The sequence below is a fragment of the Petaurus breviceps genome, unplaced genomic scaffold (genome assembly GCF_028583685.1).
Source record: "Petaurus breviceps papuanus isolate PSGF00001 unplaced genomic scaffold, PetGlider_PUasm1.0 164, whole genome shotgun sequence".
NCBI lineage: Eukaryota > Metazoa > Chordata > Mammalia > Diprotodontia > Petauridae > Petaurus > Petaurus breviceps.
The window spans coordinates 10,530,208-10,551,834 of NW_027185735.1; the positions used below are offsets into that span (position 1 = coordinate 10,530,208).

The 21,627-nt window shown below is 36.7% G+C and overlaps 3 protein-coding genes across 6 annotated transcripts in view; 2 read left to right on the forward strand and 1 right to left on the reverse strand.

Annotated features, from left to right (window-relative positions):
• The window catches only part of GEMIN2 (gem nuclear organelle associated protein 2), a 404,714-nt gene that overhangs the window by 324,577 nt on the left and 58,510 nt on the right, over positions 1 to 21,627 (forward strand). The gene's annotated exons all lie outside the window — the stretch shown is intronic.
• MIA2 (MIA SH3 domain ER export factor 2) overlaps positions 1 to 21,627 on the forward strand; it is a 481,197-nt gene that overhangs the window by 196,562 nt on the left and 263,008 nt on the right. The window lies entirely within an intron of this gene.
• The window catches only part of SEC23A (SEC23 homolog A, COPII coat complex component), a 67,806-nt gene that overhangs the window by 35,677 nt on the left and 10,502 nt on the right, over positions 1 to 21,627 (reverse strand). The window contains exons 3-8 of the mRNA XM_069082291.1: positions 19,613 to 19,670; positions 18,140 to 18,226; positions 16,992 to 17,228; positions 9,811 to 9,890; positions 8,667 to 8,811; positions 7,316 to 7,474 (exon numbers count right to left, since the gene is read on the reverse strand). Of these exons, the coding sequence (XP_068938392.1) occupies positions 7,316 to 7,474; positions 8,667 to 8,811; positions 9,811 to 9,890; positions 16,992 to 17,228; positions 18,140 to 18,226; positions 19,613 to 19,670 (766 nt within the window). The remainder of the gene's footprint in view (positions 1 to 7,315; positions 7,475 to 8,666; positions 8,812 to 9,810; positions 9,891 to 16,991; positions 17,229 to 18,139; positions 18,227 to 19,612; positions 19,671 to 21,627) is intronic.

Below are 21,627 nucleotides of genomic sequence, written 5' to 3' on the forward strand. Positions count from 1 at the left end.
ATATCACTCATGGAGATACAAAAAACTCTCTAAGGAAGCAATCTCCCTGCATCAAATCCTGGCCAAACAAGACCCACTGTGAGGTCCCCATTTTCCAGTGCAGAATATCTTCTTTCCACAGGAGTGTTCTTCAGTGGCATACCCTCCTCTGCCACCTCCTCAATTCTTATGTTGCTCTTCTTCTTGCTGAAAGATTATAAAAGTTAGCTTTCCTGTGCTGTATTACTGTGAACTTAACATACATGACACATTCAAAGACCTTCCTCACCTGACCTACTCTCTCCTACCAGCCTTGTTATTCATCTTCTTATCTTATATTCTTACTCCCTGCCATGCACTCTAAGATCCCACAATAGGTACCAAACATAACTACTAACATTACTGGGATGAACTCAACCATAAAACAGAACAAACTAAAAAGCAGATCCAACAATATGTTGCTTACAAGAAACCTATCTGAAACACCAAGATTCAGACAGAATGAGGAACTGCAGTACGATTTATTATGCTTCAGGAGAATTCCAAGAAGCAAGGGCAGCAATCATAATGTCATATAGGGCAACAGTAAAAACAGACGTGGTTAAAAGAGAAGCAGAAAAATATTGTCAACAGATAATGAGGTTACATCAATACTTAATATATATGCAGCAAATGACAAAGCCTATAAATACTAAAAAAGTTAACAAAATTACAGATGAAAATAGTAAAACTACAATACTTGGGGACCTCAAAGTGCTTCCTTTGGAACTATGAACATTTAAGGAAAAAAAAAAGAACCAGAGTATAATTTTGAATAAGTTAAAAAACTAGATATGATAAATTTCTGGCAATTACTACACTGGAACAGAAAGAAAAACAGATACTTCTCAGCAGGGTATAAGACCATTACAAAAACTGACCATGTGCTATGGAACAGAAAACCTCAGAAACAAATGCCAAAAAAACCCCAAACCCCCAACCCTCAGACACATCAAGCACAACCTTTACTGACCATGACATAATAAAAACTATAATCAATAAAGAGCTTCTGTAGAAAGGATTCTAACTTCAATAGAAACTACTTAATCCTAAAGAATTAGTTGAATAAATAACAAAGCAAGGAAAAAGTAAATAATTTTATCAACAAAATGACTACAAAGATGTTGCATGCCAAGACTTTGGGGGATTGCTAGATGACACAGCAGAGAGAACACAAGGACTAGAGTCAGGCAGACCTGAGTTCAAATATAGTATCAGATACTTACTAGCTGTGTGATCCCCTGAGCAAATCACTTAATTTTTATCTGCCTCAGTTTCTTCATCTGTAAAATGGAAATAATAATAATACCAACCTCCCAGGGTTGTTGAAAAAATAAAATGAGAGAATGGGTGTAAAGTGCTTAGCACAGTATCTGGCATATAGTGGGCACTTAATAGATCCCTGTTTGCTTCCTTATTTACAGTGTTTCTAAACCTTTATGCCAGCAAAACTCAGCAGGAAGAGATAGAAAAAGAAATTCCATTCAAAGGAGATATAGAATATACAAAATATTTGGGAGTCCACCTACCAAGATACACAGGAATTATTATATGAATACAGCTTTAAAACACTTTTTAGAGAAATAAAGAGAAACTCAATAATTGAAGAGATAGATGTTCATGACTGGTATGTACTAAAAGAATAAAATAATACACTTAAAGTAACTTATGTATTCAATATCATAAGAGTGAAACTTCAAAAAGGGTCACTTTATAGAGTTAGAGAAAAAAAAGTAGGGAAAAAGGTCAAGAATCTCAAAGAAAACAATGAAAAAAAGGGGGAGGGAAGAAAGCTTAGCAGGAGGAGATCCATAACTATTCTACAAGACAGTAATCATCAAAACTATTAGCATAATAGTAATATACAACATATAAAAGCCAATGAACACAGCAGTACAGGACTCAAATAAACCCTAAGGCTCCTAACCACTGGTATAAAGACTCACTATTCAATAAAAACTACTAGGAAAACTTGAAAGTCACATGGCAGGAATTAGGGTAAGACCAATGTCTCAGCAGAACAGCACAATAAACTCCAAACTGGTACAGGATCTAGATATAAAAAGTCATACCACAAACACATCAAAGAAGCAGGGAAGGATATATCTTTCTCAGTTATTAAGACAGGAAGATTTTTTGACAAGACAATTGATAGAATGGATCACAGCATATAAAAGACAATTTCAAATTCGTAAAATTGGAAAAGTGTTTACACAAATGAAAATTATGTAGTTAAAATTAGAAAGGAAATAGTAAAATGGGAGAAAATATTTGTAGCAAATTTCTCTGATGCAGGATACCCAGATACCCAAGAGACAGGTGGGCAGAGACAGAGACAAACAGATACATAGATAGATGGATGGATGGATGGATTATTAAAATAGTCAATGAAGAGATACAGTTGTTTCTCAAGGGAAGAATCAAAGCTATCAACAATCTCGTGAAATGGTCCAAATCATTAATAAGAGAAATTCAAACTAAAACAATTGCAAGATTTCATTTCAATCCCAGAAGATTAGCAAAGATGATGAAAAGGAAAAATGATCTTGTTGGAGGGGTACAGGAAAGCAGATATACTGATGTCTTTATTGTTGATGGAGCTAAAAACTAGCCTGGGCAATCTGGAAAACAATTTGATGCTATATCCAAAAAGTAACTAAACTATACATACCTTCTGACTCAATTATAGCATTATCAGATATACCCCAAAAAGATCAAAGAAAGATGGAAAGAACCCATATATACAAAAATGATGCTAATGGAATTTTTTTATTGTAGCAAGGAACCTGAAATGAAGAGGATGCATATCCATTAGAGAATAGATAAAAAGATCATAATACCTGAACATAATAAAAACTTGCTATGCCCTAAGAAGTGACTAAAGTGATGAATTGAGGGAAACTGGGGGGTTGCTACAAACTAATATACAGCAAAGCTAGGAGAACCAGAATAACAATTTACATAATTTACAACATTGTAAAGAAAAATAAATTTCAAAGACTTAAGAACTCTGATCAATACAACAGCCAGCCAAGACACTACAGGACCAACGTTAAAGCATGCTACCCACCTTCTGACAAAGAAGTAGTAAAGGACATGATGTGAAGAACGAGACAATTCATTGTCAAACATTTCCAGTTTGAATCTATTTTGTTTGAGCATGCTTATTTGTTGTAAGAAGTTTTACTTCTGTGTTTTTTCAATTTGAGGGAGGGAAGGGTGAATGACAGTAATGCCCACCTCCCCAAAAAAAGAAAGAAGAAAAGAGTATCACCCAAGTATTTTTTTTTCCAAATGCTTTATTAACTTCGGATTTACATCATTCATTTCCACCAGATTTTGAGTTACAACTTTTCTCCCCGTTTTCCCCTACCCACCGCCCCAAAATAGCAGTCCCACAGGATATACCCTCCTCCAGTCTGCTCCTCCCATATTTTCTCCCATATCCCTTTAGGCTTTTCCAGTGGATCTCTATGCCCAGTGCCTGTATATCTTATTCCCCAATTACATGTAAAACAGTATTAGTAATAGTATATATGTATAAATATATATACATATATATATATATTTGAGTATTTGATTTTAAAACTTTGAATTCCAGATTCATTCCCTTCCTCCCTTGTCACCCACCCTTACTGGAAAGATAAGCAGTTCAATATAGCTTGTACATGTGTGTCTAATGCAAAACAATAACATAGTAGGTATATTGTAAAAGACTGACTATATTTCCCTCCCTCCTATCCCACCTTCCACTTGGTCTATTCTCTACTTTGATCCCATCCCTTTTCAAAAGTGGATGCTCCCAACTTCCCTCCCCACCAGCCAGCCCTCCCTTCCATCATCCCACCTCTCATCTCCTTCCCCCCCTACTCTCCTGGAGTGTGAGATACCCTATTTAGTGTGTATTTCATTCCCTCCTCAAGCCAAATTAAATGGGAATAAGGTTGACCCATTCCCTTTTGCCTTCCTATTCTTCCCCTCCATTGTAATCATTTTCCCTTGCCTCTTCTTTATGAGATAGTTTACCCCAATCTGTCTCTCCCCATCTCCTCTCATATTCCTCTCTCACCTCTTAATTTCACCTTTTAAGTATCATCCCTTCCTGCTAAATTGGTCCTGTGCCCTCTATCTATGTATACCTGTAAACATATATACATACATTCACATATGTATTCATATGCCCATATAACCTCATATATAGACATATATATATTTCTATTCCCTTCAACTACTGAGAAAAGTTTCATAAGTTACAATTATTGTTTTTCCATGTAGAAATGTTAATAGTTCAACTTTGATAAGTTCCTTATGATTTCTTTTCCCTGTTTACCTTCTCATTCTTCTCTTGCTTCTTGTATCTGAATGTCAAATTTTCTATTCAACTCTGGTTTTTTTCAGCAAGAATGCTTCAAAGTCCTCTTCTACTGAATGACTATATTTTCCCCTGAAACATGATACTCAGTTTTGATGAGTAGGTGACTCTTGGGTTTTAACCCTAGCTCCTTGGACCTCTGGAATATCATATTCCAAGCCCTTCGATCCCTCAGTGTAGAAGCTGCCAGATCCTGGGTTATCCTGATTTTGTTTCCACAATATTCAAATTGTTTCTTCCTGGCTGCTTGCAATATTCTCTCCTTAATCTGGGAATTCCGGAACCTGGCTATATTATTCCTAGGAGTTTTCTTTTTGGGATCTTTTTCAGGAGGTTATTGGTGGATTCTTTCAACCTCTATTTTGTCCCCTGCTTCTAAAACATCAGGGCAGTTTTCTTTGAGAACTTCCTGGAGGATGATTTCTAGGTTCTTAGTTTGATCATGGCTTTCAGGTAGTCCAATAATTTTTAAATGATCTTTCCTGGATCTATTTTCCAGGTCAGTGGTTTTTCCCATGGGATATTTCACCTTGTATTCTATTCTTTCATTTGTTTGGATATGTTTAACAGCATCTTGATTTCTCATGAAGTCATTAGCTTCCATTTGCTCCAATCTAATTCTGAAGCAATGAGTCTCCTCAGTGAGCTTTTGAGATTCTTTTTCCATCTGGCAAATTCGGCTTTTTAAGGCTTTCTTCTCCTCATTGACTTTTTGAGCCTCTTTTGCCATTTGAGTTAGTCTATTTTTTAAGGTATGATTTTCCTCAGTTAGGCTGTTGACTCTGATTTTGTAATTTTCTTTCATCATTCTCATTTCTCTTCCCAGTTTTTCCTCCATTTCTCTTATCTGCTTCTTAAGGTCCTCTATGGCCTGTAACCAGCTCGTATTTTCCTTCAAAGCTTTTGGTGCAAGAGTTCTGACTTCACTGTCTTCCTCCTGTTCCATGCTTTGCTCCTTCTTGTCCCCAAAATAGGAGTATAATGTTGTAATCTTCTGTCTGCTTTGCTTCCTTTGCCTGGTCATGTCGCCCCTCAGTCACTTGACTCCTGGGCTTTTTCCCACAGTAGGACTCTGCCACCAGACAGGGGAGCTTTCGTCCCAAATGCTGGGGTTTTCTCAGCTGCCGGAGGTATTAGATGGGTGCCCTCTCTGAGGTCTCCACACACTCTGGCACGCTGGACACACACCCCAGGACCTCCACCCTAGACTGCAATCCAGATCCAAGAAGGTTAAAGCAGAAGCGATTACCCCTCAGACTGGTGCTTGGTCCCCCTACACTCTGTAGGCCAGGAGCTGAAGCTGCCATGTGGCGTTGGCTGGCTGTGCTGGCATCTCAGCGGCTTCTCGCCCTGGGGGGCAAAAGCCACACACTCCTACTTACTGGGTCCCAAAGTCCAGACTGCACTGACCTCTCACTTTGTCCTTCGCATCTATGTGTTGACAAATCTGGAAACAGCCACAGTTGCTGCTGATCTGGAGTGCCTCAGGCCGGAGGCTGGTCAGGCCGGCCCTGGGGCTAAAGCCTCAGAGTGGGGCTGGGCTCAGTTCCCAGAGCGCTGTGCTGGCCGATTCCTGCCGGCCTGCCAGGCTGTCCTCAGTGGGAGGTTAGCTTCTCTGTGTTATTTTGCGGGTTCTGAAGCTCCAAAGTTTGTTTAAAGTCCCCTTTTACATGGATTGGGAAAGGTGGAAGCCGGAGCCCAGCGGAGATCCTGCTTCTACTCCGCCATCTTGACTCTGCCCCCTCCCACTGAAGTATTTTTTAAATGTACATAGAAGAGAAGGAAGTTCAGAGAGAGGCAGACAAGTTGGACAGCTTTGGAACTAATGAGCTGAATTTATTAAACTTTTTAAAAAATACCAACTTGGTTTGATAAGCAATCCTTTTTCCTGTTCTCTGTATGTAGAAAAGTTCATGTTTGTGTTTGTCAAATTGAGAAAAACAAAAAGACACTTTTTTCAATCAGGATACCACAACAATCCAATAGGCTTGTTAAATTTTCTAATCTCAAAAATCCAAAACAAGAGATTACATCTAAGTTACAAAAACACAGAATCACAGCATCTGAATTTTAAGAGACCCCAGAGTCATACATTCTGTACTTCAACAAGAATATTCAGTACCATATGACAAGTGATCCTGTCTTCTCACACCAAACATTAAAATTAAGCTGAACTAAAGCAAATCCATTATCCCCTTGGAGAGTATAGATTAGCTGAGTGTTATTTAAAAAAAAAGAAAGCTGAACTCGGGACCTGATTAAAGATCTTCTACACTGTATCTTCTGTAAGCTCAGTGGCACAGTGTATACAGTTCTGGGCCTGCTGTCAAGAAGACCTGAGTTCAGATTTGGCCTCAGAAACTTTCTAGTTGTGTGATTCTCTAAGCAAATCACTCAACCTCTAATGAGGATAATAACAGAACCTACCTTCCAGGGCTGCTGTAAGGATCAAATGAGATAATAATTGTAAAATACTTAGCACAGTGCTTGGCACTTAATAAGCACTATATAAATGTTAACTATTATTATTACTATCCAACTCTTTATGACATTATTTCATGTTCTGCTGAACTTTTCAAGCGAGATCTACTTCTGCTGGAAATAGGTAGTATATCTTTAAATAACAGTCTAAGGCCAATCTTCTCTCCATGTAAGATACATTCATTTGATTGTTTTAGAGGAAGTTACAACACAAATGTTTCTGATCTTGTCAAGTCTAAGCACTCTAGTTTCAGAAAAAAAGAAAAATCAGCAAATTCTAATTAATTTAGATTGCTGATTTACTTAACCTTTTTTTTTTCCTGATATGCCTCCTAAATCAACCCAAATCTATCCAAATTCAAATATAAAACTGTGTGTCAAATTTGGGGGGAAAAAGTCATAAAATGTTTCCATTAAGTAAAATTAATAAAAACCAAAACTTACTTTAGTTCCTTTTTTAACATATTTGGCATTGTCTTTTTCAATGTCATGCCAGGATCTTATAGGTGTCTTTAGCTCATCCCCAACTACCATTCCAGGTCCCTGAGTAGCTGGACCACCAATGAACATCATAATACGAGCACCAGTGTTTGGGAAAGTGCACTGTTAGAAGAAAAATGTCAAAAACAGTTTAATAAAAATTATCTACTTTAATACTTCAAGGATTATAATTTTTTAAAAAACAACAACACTAAAAGACTTCAGAACTCTAACCAATAGAAGGACCAGCAATCACTTCAGAAGACTGACAATGAGGCATGCCTATTGCCTCTCAAGAGACAAGGGACAGACCAGCAGTACAAAATGAAGTATATTATTTTCAGTCACAGCCAATATGTTGATTGGTTTATTTGACTATATTTGTTACAAGAAGGGTTCCTTGGTGGAATGGAGAGATAGGATCAGTGGCTAGTGACAACAACAAATTACACAAGTAAAAAGAAATAAAGAGTCAATGACTTTATCATTATAGGTACTCTCTCCGCTGTCAAAGCTCAAAATACCACTATAATTTAGAAACTTGTATTCATGAGCTGTTGTGACCCAAAAAATTCATTACCACTAATGGTAATCTTCTCCGACCTTAGCTCAGGTGATTCTTAGACAACAGACCTGAAAGCCACTACCAGGTTACTAAGTACTCAAAGACTTTTCAGGATGGTAGACCTTGAAGAGCCTTTCGTCCCACAGTAAGCCATTGGAGTAAGATTTCAATGGAAGAAAGAATACATAGATGTTCAAATTCTGTTTGAGGCCAAAAGAAATGATTTCTCTTTTTTTAAATCTAAAATGCCACAAATCAAGCTTCCAAAAATGCAGTTTAAAAAGGGAAACAAACCCAAGTATTTCCTTTTCAAAAAAATCCTATAGTAAAAGAAAAAATAGTCTCAACTTTAAAAACCTGCAAATATAAATGTAATCCCTATAAACAAGCATTTTTCTCTGTCATCTAACTCTTCTACTGGTAGTGGAAGGGGAAAGATGACAGGGAGGTTACTTAATGTTAAAAGTTTTAAGACACAAAGTTACAGAATGAAATAAGCAGAATCAGGAGAACAATTTACATGGCAACCACAATAATGCAAAGGAAAACTACAAAGAAAGACTTCAGAACTCTGATACATGTTTTGGTTTGCTTTTTTGGCTTTGTGTTGGTTTTTTTTTTTTTTTGCTTAATAATACTTACTTGCTACAAGTGATACTACCATTAGGAATGAGAGGAAGGAATCATTGAGCCTTGAGAATGATGTGAAAAAAGAAAAAACATCAGTAGGAAAAAAGTCATAATCATTACCTCAAGCAGTCCTACAGCTATGGAAAGAGCCACCCCTGAAGAACGCAAAGGTCTCTTGCCCTGGGGAACAGGCCAAGGGTCTCGCTGGAGTTCTCCTAGAAGGTCTGTAAGATTCATGTCTATTTTCTGTACTGGTTGTAAAAATCTACAAAACAAAATTAAATAAAAAGGACTCCACTTAATTTTTTTTCAACGCCCACCCTAAAAAATAGATTGGTTGGTAAAACATCTTAATAGACTAGACACAAAATTGATTATCTAAGCACTACACTTCAGGGCTTAATCTCTTGCTTTCCTCTTAAGTGAAAAATGACACTCAGTTTCCCTATGAAAATAAGGAGTAACTAGCTATGTATAAAAGTCAAACTCGGTACTGTTTTCCTCCTGTTTACATGAATAAAATTACTGAGAACGACACAAATAATGCCCTTTAAAATATATAAATGCATATACATCAAAAAATTTTCTATAAAAAAATGTAATAAACACTATGCATACACACAAAGTCAAGCATCAAACACAAGGCAATTCAATTACACATTTACTAAGCACCTGGCTAAGCAATGAGTGGGATAAAAAGATGAACTAACAAAACAATCTATTCAGGAGGTTATATATTCACAGATAAGCATAATAAAAAAAATAGAAGTGTGAAAATGCATAAAGTATAGGAGAGTTGAAAGAAAGAAAATATCACTTCTGGGAGGGAACAAGGGAAAGTAGATACACTGCAAAGACAGAATTAGTAAAACTTGGTAACTAACTAATCTGGGGGAAATGAAAGCATAAATATTACATAAAGATTTCAAGCATTAGTTACCAAAAGAATGGTAAAACCATTCACAAAAATCTAAAAGTCAGAAGAAATAAGAGATGGGGGGGGGAGATGTGATATTTACTTTAGTTTTGGACCTATGTAGCCTCAATTGCCAGTTTCTACTACTACTGATCAGTAATAATTTAAAATCTGGATTTGGAACCCAGTAAAGAGCTCTGAGCTGAAAATAAAGACTTGGGAGTTAGCAATTAAAGAAGTATATCTTTTCCTTTGAACTACTCTTTCTGCAACTTCAAATGCTTTAAATTCAAGGTAAAAATAAAGGGTCGTCTATATCAAATTGTCTGGGCTATATTCAATTATTACCTGTTTGATGGAGGAGGTTGCTGTACCTGAGGACCACGAGCTGCCTGGGTAATGTGTACTTTAGAGAGTCCCAACATTTCCTGTTGTAGAGGTGAAATCATTTATATAGGTGAAATCCATGTAATGGATAAAAGACAATTGTATCCCATAACTAGTTAAAACAAATTACTGTGCAACTTGTGCCAACATCTTGTTTTCTTCCAGAAACACTGAAGAAATCCCATTCTTCACACAGAATTTTCAGTTTTTGCTTTTCATTTACCATGTAAAATGTCTACTTTATTAGTTTTAAATACTTGAAGTAAAATAAAAACACTATGACCTTTATATAAAAGTATATAGTATATATGAAATAAGCAAAGGATCCATGATTTTATCAGTCTAGGGAATTCAAGTATGGAAATCCTTCTACTAAGGAAAAGTTCTAGGAAACTGCACAAAAAGGGATAAAAAGATGACTTGCCCAGGGTGACAGCTAGGAAGGCATCAGAGTCAAGATCTGAACCCAGGCATTCCCAACATTAAACCCAGCAATCAGTCCACTATTTCATGCTGCCTCTGCATTAATGTACATATTATAGAAAACAAGTTTACTAACAGGAACTTCTAAGATATGGAAAAGAGGAATAAGGTAAAAATTTTTAAACAGAAAACATTAATGCTGTGCTTAGAAATTCTAGTATTCAATTTGGCTAATTGGGAAATTCCCAACCCACCCATCTTTGACTAAAATCTATCACCAAAACTACAGAATGGCTCACATTCAGGAAATCCTACAAATCAGGGCAGACCTAGAACCAGATTTATAGGAAATACCCTCAGGCAAAACTAGAAGCTTATCTCTAAAAATACCACTGACAGAAAACTGATCCAATATTGAAGCAAAGGAAATTACAAAAAGAGGAAACCAGAACCAAGGCAACTACATACAGAACAATGATTACAATAATGTAAAGAAAAATACTGAAAGACATGAGAATTCAGATTAATGTAGTGACTAATTTTGATTCCAGAAGACTGGGGATGAAACACACTTCCTCTCTACAGAAAACCAGTGGACTAGGAGTACAAAATGCTGCATAAACTGTCCAAGGTGGGGTTGAAACCATTCCATCTCATTTTAGCTCTATGAACCTTAACTAGGTGAGAACACATCTCAATCAAATGATCAAACAAAAGATTTTAAACTGAGTGTGAAACTGTCTTTGAAAGCCACTGGATTAAGTCAACTGATGTCCAGCAGAAAGTCTCTTCCAAAAGACTAGAAAACTTGGTCACCTCTTCAGGGATTGTCTATAACTTATCAAGCAAGCAGAAAAAAAGGAGAATTCCAGAAATTAGAGATGTGACTTTCCAACATATTTCTGAAAAGTGAGTGAAGTGGAGATGGTAGAGGACAGAAGCCTTCCTTGTCTTTGGCCCTAGACAGATCTCCTGACCACCTCACTTTGATCAGAGAACTTTCCAGTTTCAAAGGGTCCTGAGGACGGTGGATTTTCCATCTTCCTGGTGGCATCCTAGCATCATATTTGTAGGGATAGCAGCAGCTTTCCACTCCTACAGCTGTTCTTGGATTAGTTGGCAACATTGCCTGCATCACTGGGAGCCAAGGCAGGAGTAGACTCATGGCTCCCAGCAAAGGGATTATACCATGACTAAGGGGAACGTCATGAGCACCACACAAATGGGAGAAAAGGACTTCTAGCAAATAAGAGCTGTGAGTTACCCCTTTGCCATGAACTCTCTAAACTTGAGACTATTTTGCCCTGGATTCCAAGTACTTGTAGAAGAATAAGTAACATGTTTTGGGGACAAAACTTTATACCAACTATTCTTACTATACTACATTTTAGTAAATACTTATTTCTAAAAACCACTTAAGTTTGACTTAAGTGATTCTCTTATTGATTCTCTTAAATGATTCTCCAATGATAAGGTTGGGGTGAAGCACACAAATGGAAGCTGTAATGCCAGTGGTTTTAAAGAAATTACCTCTGACCCCTGAGGGTTATCCCTAGAATCCTCAGAGGGAGTAGTAGCCTGCTAATTTCACACTATTTTTCAAACTATCCTGCTTGTCTGTGCTTCTTTCTGATCTTCCTTCTGTTCTCTTCTGTGAATTTAAGATGTTTTAATAACCCTCTCCCTTATTGCTAATACTCTTCTATCTGTATTACTTTTATCCTCCTTTACATTTTCCTTCTAAAAACCTTCAGAACAGAACCAGAATCCCCTAGGCTCACAGTTTTTCTTATCTACTTTCCTTAATACCCTTTAAAGACATTACCGTGCTAAAAAGACACTTTTCTTCTGCCTCATTACATGGCCTTTTTCAATTTTGCAAATAAATTTACCTAAGTTTCTTGGATTTGTATTTTAAAGGTCCTATTTGGCTTTGGTTTTTTCATCAGAAATATCTGAAAGTCTTCTATTCCTTTAAAGATTTTTTTTTCATATACGATTATACTAAGCTTTTCAGGGTAAGTTATTCTTGGTTATAAATCTATATCCTATGCCTTTAGGAATATTGTATTTCAAGATCTCTCATCTCTGGCAGAAAGCTGCCAAGTCTTACATGATCCTAACTGGAGTTTTTTGGTACTTTAAATGCTTCTTTCTAGGTGCTGGAATACTTTTTTTCTTTAATGAGGGTGTCTCTGTATTTGGGCAATAATATTTCTGGGTTCTTTTCCTTTTGAAGTACCTTTCAGCAGGTTATTGGGGGTTCCTTCTATCTTTACTGTGCCCCCTGGTTCTAAAAAATCTAGGCAGTTTTCCTTTATTATTTCTTGAAATATAGTGTCCAGGGGCGGCTAGGTGGCACAGTGAATAGAGCAACGGCCCTGGAGTCAGGAGGAGCTAGGTTCGGATCTGGCTTTCAGACACTTAACACAAAAATTAGCCATATGACTTTGGGCAAGTCACTTAACCCCAACTGCCCTCCCAAAAAAGGCAAAAAAAAAAAAAAGAAATATAGTGTCCAGGCTTTTTAAAATTATGGTTTTCAGGGAGTCCAATGATTCTTAAATTCTCAATGAAGAGATTTCCAGATGAGTTATTTTTATATCATATACCTTATAGTTTCTTGTTTTTTAAATCTTTTCATTTCATTCTCATAATTCAAGCTGTCTCATAGAGTAACTAATTTGTTTGATCCACTCTAATTTTTTGTAAATTAACCATGGGGGTAAGATTTTCCACTTTTTTCTTTTAAGCAATCTATTCTCCTTCCAATTCTTTCCTCCAGAGCTTTTATTTCATTTTTTAATTTCTTCTAGGAACTCATTACTTATAGTCTATCCATTTTTCTACTTAGAATCTCTGCTTTGCAGTTGTTATGACATTACTTTTTTCTTCTTTTGGCAAATCTCTAAAACTATAATAATATTTGATGCTAGTTAGTATTTTGTTTGATTTATTCATTTCTCCAACTTTGGTTCCTGAAATGGGGCTTTGTGGTAGGAGTGGGATCCACCCACTGCTTTGGAGTGGGATGCTCTGCCCACTGTGGGCTTCCTGAGTTCTTGTGCTGGCCTGCCCCTCTCAGTTAGGTCCACTGGGCCATTCACACTCAGAGTGTTGTGTATTCGGGACCCTCCATGGCCCCTCAGGAAGGAATGTCAGGGATCTCACAGCCCCCATACCTGGGCTATCCTAATCTGAAAGTTTCCATGATGCTTCCTGTGGTTTCTAAGGTCCCTATTCCAGGACTTTCTGAGCTCCCTGGAGCTTCCTAGGCAATCTCTTCATTTTTTTTTTCACCTCCAGACACAGAATTTTGCAGGCTGCCTGTACCTCTGGTTCTGGGAGGCTGTTCGTTTACCTATGCTGGTTTTGCTAGCAGGGGCCCTTTCCTAATGCCTTTAGGCTTCTGCCTAACTTTTTGTGCACTTCTGAGGTGCAAAAAGTCACCTGTTATAGTTTATCATTGGACTTCTTAATTGTTATTTAGTATGGTACAAATTTCAGGGTTTTACCATAGTAGATACATGGAAGCTAGACAGGAGGGAGGGGGTGAGGTCAGCTATACCAGATCTCCTCAAGTCCATCCCTGTAACTTTCCAGGATAAAATGTCCCTCCCTGACTACCACATCCCTTTATGTGTTGTTTTCACATAAGCAAATAAGCTCATTGATGGTAGGGACTATCTTTTGTATTTATATCCCCAAGGCTTAGAACACAGTAAGTAGTTAAAAAATGATTTTTCACTCATTTTTAGTCCCAAACATCCTCTGTATATATCCTGAAGGGAACCAAAACATCTGATCCAGGAATCAGGCTGGTCCTAGATAAGTTAGCTCCGGATTTTCCAAAGGCCAGTCCAAAGTGTCCTGTGATGTGACTGATAATCAGAGCCTTCCTGATATCCTGTGATCCTGGGCTGTGCCCTGTTCTGGGATCCTACCCAGAAGGTGTTAGCTCTCCCATACATTTTTAGATACTATTCCTTGGGTACTGGAATCAAGGATATGGTTATCTTCAAGGCCTAAAATTGACATCACTGTCTGGCATCTTGAAACTGAACAAAGAGTATTAGAAAACTAAGTGACGTATAATTACCTTCTTTGTTTCATTACTCTATAAAAATCTTGCTCATGGTATCAATAAATAGACTGCTTGACAACCATGCCTGGACCATGATTTTTAGCACTTTCATGGGCAAGTGTGTCAGTTTAGAGCTGGTTTAAGAAACCACTCAAGTTATCTTTACATATCCACTATATTCCTAAATTTATATTCCACTTCCTGCAAATCCATGAGTATCTAAGTCAGCTCTCTCAAACATCACAAAGCCAAAATACTGATAATCTTACACTTTTATTCTGCCTTATAATCAGTGAGATAATAATAGTTACATAAGAATATTGCCTTTCTAAAAAAAATTTTTTTAAGCAATTGGGGTTAAGTAACTTGCTCAAGGTTATATGGCCAGTTATTTCTGGGTGTGGTGCTAAGTATCTGAGTATATTCAATCCCCAGGTCATCCCGACACTGGGGCCGGTGCTCTTACTCGCTGTGCTACCTGGCCGCCCCTAAAAATTTTTTTAAAAGAATAGTGCCTACCAATTTATATCTTTCATAATTTTGGATAAGGAAGAATTTGTAATTGGAAAAAGGATGGAAGAGATTATTAAAAAAAAACTAACAAACTCAATTATACAAAATTTAGAAGCTTTTGCATAAGTAAAATCAATACGGCTAGAATCAGAATCAAAAATTGGGAAAAAAAATCTTCATTCTCTGAGATCTCTGAGAAAATCCTCACATTTTACAATTTTAAAAAAAGTAAATTTAAAATATATAGAGAATTCACATAAACGTAAGAGATAAGAGGTCAAGGATATAGCAGCTTTCAAAAGAAAAAGGAAATAATAACCATACAAAAAATTATTCAAAACCAATAATAATCAGAGGAACAGAGGTTAAAATGACCCCAAGTTATTATTTCATATGCATCAAGCTAGTAGAAATGCTAACATTTAGATCAATTTAATGTTGGAGTGATTGTGAGAAAATGTGGTATTGTTTCAGTCATTTCAGACTCTCCATGACGCCATTTGGGGTTTTCGATGAGGGAATGGTTTGCTATTTCCTTCCCCAGATCATTTTACAAGTGAGGAACCAAGGCAAACAGGGTTAAGTGACTTGCCTATGGTCACCACAGCTAGTAAGTATCTGAGGCTGGATTTGAGCTCAGGCCCTCCTGACTCCAAAGCCAGCCCTCTATCCATGATGCCAACTCAACACATTAATTTACTGCTGGAGGAGCTGTGAACTGATTCGACCATTCTGGAAAGCAATTTGAAACTATGCCAATAAAGTTATTTTGCTCATACCCTCTAACCCACAGATCTCAGTATTGTGATTATACCCCAAAGACTGTGATAGGAAAAAAAAAATCTTATTATGTGATAGCAAAAACCTGAAAATAAAATATGTGCCCAAATATTGAGAAATGAAAGAACTACAGTATATAAATATAATGGAATATTACTCTGCCAAATGGAATGACAAATATGAAACATTCAGAGACTCATGGGAAGACATATATAAAATGATACAGAAAGTAGAAAGCAGGGCCAAAGAATAAATACAATGACAATATAAATACAGACGCTACAAAGGAGAAACAAAACTCAGGTCAAATACAAAAGAAAGTATTAATACCATGCTAGCAAAGTTACAAGCTCACAATCTTCCTTCTCATTAATAATTGGTAAATTACAAAGACAGAAAGTACCATGTACCATTAGTTGAAATCATACTAGTAAGGGTTTTTACTTAACTATTTTCAAGGAAAGTCCTGCATAAGGGGCCTGTCTGGGATTTTCTTGGAAAGGGTCTATTGTATCAAAATAAATTCATTAAAAATTAACTTTGCTGTTGGTTAAAAAAAAAATGTCATCTGATAAGAGTTCCTTTCCACTGGTGGAGAGAGTGTATGCTTCTCTATTTATAGAAAGAATATCAGTCACACATGTTACAAATGAAATACTGATCACACAACCAGACTGTCCATAAATATAGCATAGACTCTAAAAGGGACTGGACCTATAACTTTTTTGATACAAGGATAAAGTAATTTTTTCTACCAATGCAAGACTGGAACTTGGACCCTTACCAGGATGCCTACAGCACTGACAGGTCAAGTAATCTGTACAATGTTACACAGCCAAGATGCGCCAGAGGCAAGACCTGAGCTCCAAACCTTCCTAGTTCCAAGGCCAAGTCATCTATCCATCATGCAATGCTGACTCTCATTAGTGAAATATGCCAACATCAAAGTAGTAGGCTATTATTATTATTTATTATTATATTGTTGATTTATATTATTAAATAATAAATTTTAATTGACATTTGTAATATTAGACTCTAACATGTGATGTTCATTCTAAACTTAAAATTTAAAAATATAAAAAATACTGCAACAGCAAATTTAAAATACTGGACAACTTAATTTACTACAACATTTTGAAACTACTGAAATCAGGCAAATGCAGAAAAAAAGACTAGAATGGAAATACATTAAAATGTTCATTATGTCATAATGACAATGATAACAGTTATCCCCTATAAAACCTTTTTCTGGAAAGCTATTTGGAAGAAGCATTTGGACTTTAGAGTAAGTGATCACCTTTGTTCACATGCACACTTTGAATCACTACTGTTGCCTACTTACCTGCAACTGTTTTGCAGTTAAATCTTTTGTTCCTCGGAAGACATAGCTTTTTGAAATGCCCTCACAACCAAGTTCATGGACCTGCACCATTCTCCCAAAAGTAATAAGTCCCACCAAAGCTGTAGATGGTAAAAGACTGAGTGACATCTGCATAGATTCTTTCAAGGCTTGTAAATCTTCATCTTCCATGCAAGTATCCACCACATACAGAAATATCAAAGGCATCTGAGGACCACGCTTTTAAAAGATAAATGATCAGAATGAGGGGGAGAAAGTATGCTGTTGCTTTTTTTATATGATTATACTTCTTTCTCTTTGCATAGATTTATACATTATTCTTTATTTTCAATGCATTAAAACTTTGCCAGGAAAAAACAGGCTCAACTTAACCACTTGAGCTCTCTGTAATACTCAGAAATAAAATTATTATTTCTATGCTTTAAGTACTTGGGCAAATGAATACACAAAATTAGGGGCAGCCAGGTAGCACAGCGAGTAAGAGCACCAGCTCCAGCATCGGTATGACCTGAGGATCAAATCTGGGCTCAGATACTCAGCACCACACCCAGAAATAACTGGCCATGTAACCTTGAGCAAGTTACTTAACCCCGATTGCTTTAAAAAAAATAAATACACAAAATTTCACAAAAGAAATTACAAAATTTCCGAGTTTTACAAGGGGACAGTTTATAAATAGTTTAACTAGGCCATGTTTAACTAATTAACTAAAATTAAAGATGCCAACCAGTATTTAAAAATCACTGACATCTTAGTAACAAATCAAGATTATTAATGTTTTGTTGGTCACATTCAGAAATCCAAAAAATATATTTTGTCTTGTTACATTGACCTTAAAAGATTCTAACTAAAATACTAATAAATTCAATTTGTCAGGGGAAAAAGGATTATGTCTTTGCCAAGTGAAACATTAATTCATTCAAACAGTTATTTTATAGTTACTGTAAAGGGAATGCATGTTTAGTTAAGGTTCATATTAGATAACCCCTAGAGTCCCTTCTAATAGATCTTGTATTTCAGGGTCCTAATCTGCAAAATGAGGAATTTGGAAAACATGATGGGGCTGGCCTTTGATCACTAAATCTTATGATCCTATAAGTGTCTTTAAAGATGTGTCCTGATGGTCTTACCAATACTACATATTCAATGCTTGAAAACTGAGGTAAAAGTTCAGCAGGTTGATTCAATTCAGATATGCCAGCATATGTAGGTGGAAACTACAGAGAGGAAAAAAGTAAAATTTAGAATGAGGTTTTCCAAAAAAAGAATTAAAAAACTGAAATGAAAAATATTTGTTTTTCCTGATTGTTTAAATACTCAGAAAAGACCAACTCCATGAATTTAAGCAAGTCGTTGCCCATACCTAGAAGAAACTTCATCTGTCTTCATCTATTTAAATCTTCTCTTTCTTAAAAGATCTAGCTCATGGCCTATATACATCCAAGAAGCTTCCCCTTAGCTAGAAGTGACTCTGTCCTGACCCCCAAAACCTAGTCTTTCATTCTCTGTTCATCTTCTTCTATGCACTTGTCACATGTTCCTCTTTTCCACAACAAGTTCCTTTGAGGGCAGGACTCTGCAGTACCAGGGCTCAGCACAGTGCTATTCAATCAGGACACAGGAGCCTAGCCAGCAGGAGCCTCTTGCCAGCTATCTGCCATTCCCTGCGTTTTTATCAGAACAAGTCTAAACATACATTTCCATGAAATCCCTTCAGACACTTGAAGACAGCTACCATACCAACAGCCAATGGGCTATTGATTAGAAGGCAAAGAAAACCTCTTATTAGCCTGACTTCAAGCAATCACTCTCCAGGGCTGAGGAACTCTGCTCCTGCCCATGATAGATATTTCACAAAAGAATCAGAAAAAAGAGAAACGCTACCTTATTAGTCCCTGCTCTACCACAGTGATCCAGGAAATCATGCCTCCTAACCCAGTGCCACCATATTCCAAGTTTCCCTGTTGGGATACAAAGCACTTTGCTCCATGGGCCAGCTCTACCTCAGAAACCCAACCATCCCCTTTTCCCAGTACCAGTTCCCTTCTTGACAATCAGATATACCCACCCCAACCTCATTATTCTGTTACAATACCTGGGATGTCCTGCCTCTTAGATTCTACCTCTGTTCTCCTTACCCAAACCTCCTGCCTCTCTGGTCTCACTTTTTTCAAAATTCTCAACTCCACAGCAAGGGTTCCTTTCTCAGCCCCTCTCTCACTTCAGACACCCTCATAATCCTAGGATCTCCACAGCAACTCTCCTGCCCCAAACCTGGTAATCTGAGAATCACCTCACCTCAGTTCCCCTCCTTCTCAGAAGAAACTGTCTCCCAGTCCTAGCTTCCATTGGACATTTCCAGATCTCCTCATCTCAGGCCTTCACCATCTTCTTCACTTTCCATCTTTATGTTTGCATACCCAAAGCTTAGCACAGTGGCTTAATTATAGTAGGGATTCATAAATGATATTTTAATTAAGCTAATAAGGATGTTTTTGTTCATTTAATTACTTTTAAACATAAATATTTACGTATTAATTCTGTCATAAAGTATTCTTAAATAGCTAAACAATAATAGATTTATCTTATACGGATTTTCTTACCTGATTTCTTTGATAACAAAAATTGCAAGCCCACAGTTTTGCTCGGTAATCCACTTGACTATTTTTTGGAGGAAAAAAAAAACATAAGAAATTGTGTATAATTATTAATTTAACAATACTTCACTTATGCAGATTTTTGCTTTAATAGAATTACTTTTATAATTTTCAAAAGCATTTTTTCAAATAATCAGAACAAAAATATTTCTAATATTCAAGAAATAGAAACAATAGAAACAGGTAACAAGGTGATTTTTTTTAAATAAGTCTTTAGTTTATATTCCAGCAGGCACCTAAATCTCATTCTATATATTAGCCCAATTAATATTAACAATTTATATAAATTGACAAATATAAAATAAGACATATAGGCATATTTTAATTATCATATTTCCCAAAACTTAATACTAGCTATTACATATTGAACTGAATCTAAACGAACCACAGCTAAGGGAGAAAAAGCATAAAAATCAACAATTTCTCAAATATGATAAACAGTTCATTCAAATGGAAAAAGTAACATAGCAACTTTTGAAATTAAAAGGGTATAAATGGATCACAGATTTAAAGTTGGAAACGCCCTGAGAAGTCATCTAGTCCAGCCTCCCCATTTTACAAACTAGATTCAGAAAACTGAAGCTACATCAATGCAAAGAATAAATGGTAGAGCCCCAGCTGATCAAGCCCAGATGCTCTTGTCTTCAAAGGTAGCTAGGTGGCTCAATGGATACAGTGCTGGGCCTCATAAAGTTCTGTTTCAAATCCAGCCTCTTACTAGTTGTGTGACCTCAGGCAAGTTAGTTAACCTGTTTCCTTCCACTGGAGAAGGAGATGGCATACCACTCCCGTATCTGTGCCAAGAGAATCCCATGGCCAGTATTGACATGAGATGGTCCAAAGGATAACAGAGAGTCAGACATGACTGAGCAACAACAAATTCCTGACAATTAAAGCAGTGTTATAAAATCAATTTTTTAAACTTTTTCAAATTTTTGTAGATGAGGTAACACCTTCCTTTTCTCAATAAGGATATGAGTGATATGGCTATGTAATGCAATATATACTATGAGACAAATCTACTATGGCAGCTTGATAGGTTCAAAAGCTCTTCTTGTTCACAGGAATCAATGAATAAACACGTATTTATTAAGCACTTACTCCCAGCCAGGCCCTGTTGATACAAAAACAAATGCGAAACAATCCCTGACCTGAAGGAACTTACATTTCTAGCTGGAAGAGATAACACATGCATATATAGAGAGGTTCCCAAACTTATTTGGCCTACAAAAATTTCTCAACCCCCTCTCCCCCGAAATCTACTTTCTTTAACCTTTAATGTTTTTTTTAATTTGCATAATTTCAAAAAAATGACGCATCTTAAATTTAGTAATTTATTGTAAATTTGTGGTGCTTTTCCTGCAATGAAATCCATAGAGTATTGTATTGTAAGCGAGTCATTACACATATATTTTCCTGCTGATGCAAGCTGGACTTCCCAGCAATGTGCCACAAGCTTGCCTGCCAACACTTGCTTGTTAAGACCTGTCAGCAGACTTTAACACTGATGGATTTAACTTGCATTTTGTGTGTTTATTTCGAAAATAACAATCACTAGGATTTTAACTCTGTTACAAAACAGATAAAACACGTAGTTTTTCAAAATTCTCTTCTTTCCTTATGCTTCCACCGTCCCTTTACTTTTATTCAATGCCCCCCAAATTGAATCCGAGGGTACTACCACCCCCCTGGATCGTTCCAGCACCCCTCAGGGGGCAGTATCACCCACTTTGGGAACTTCTGCATATTTAGTTACATACAAAACAGAGAGAAGCTGATTTTGGAGGGAAGGTACTAGCAATAGGCACAGGAAATCTGGAAAAGTCTCATATAGAAGCTTGAGCTGAACCTTGAAAGAAATCAGGAATACTAAGATATTAAGGTGAGAAGGGAAGGCACTTCAGGTATGGGGGATAGCTAGTACAAATGTACTAACACAAATAATGGGAGTACCATGTATG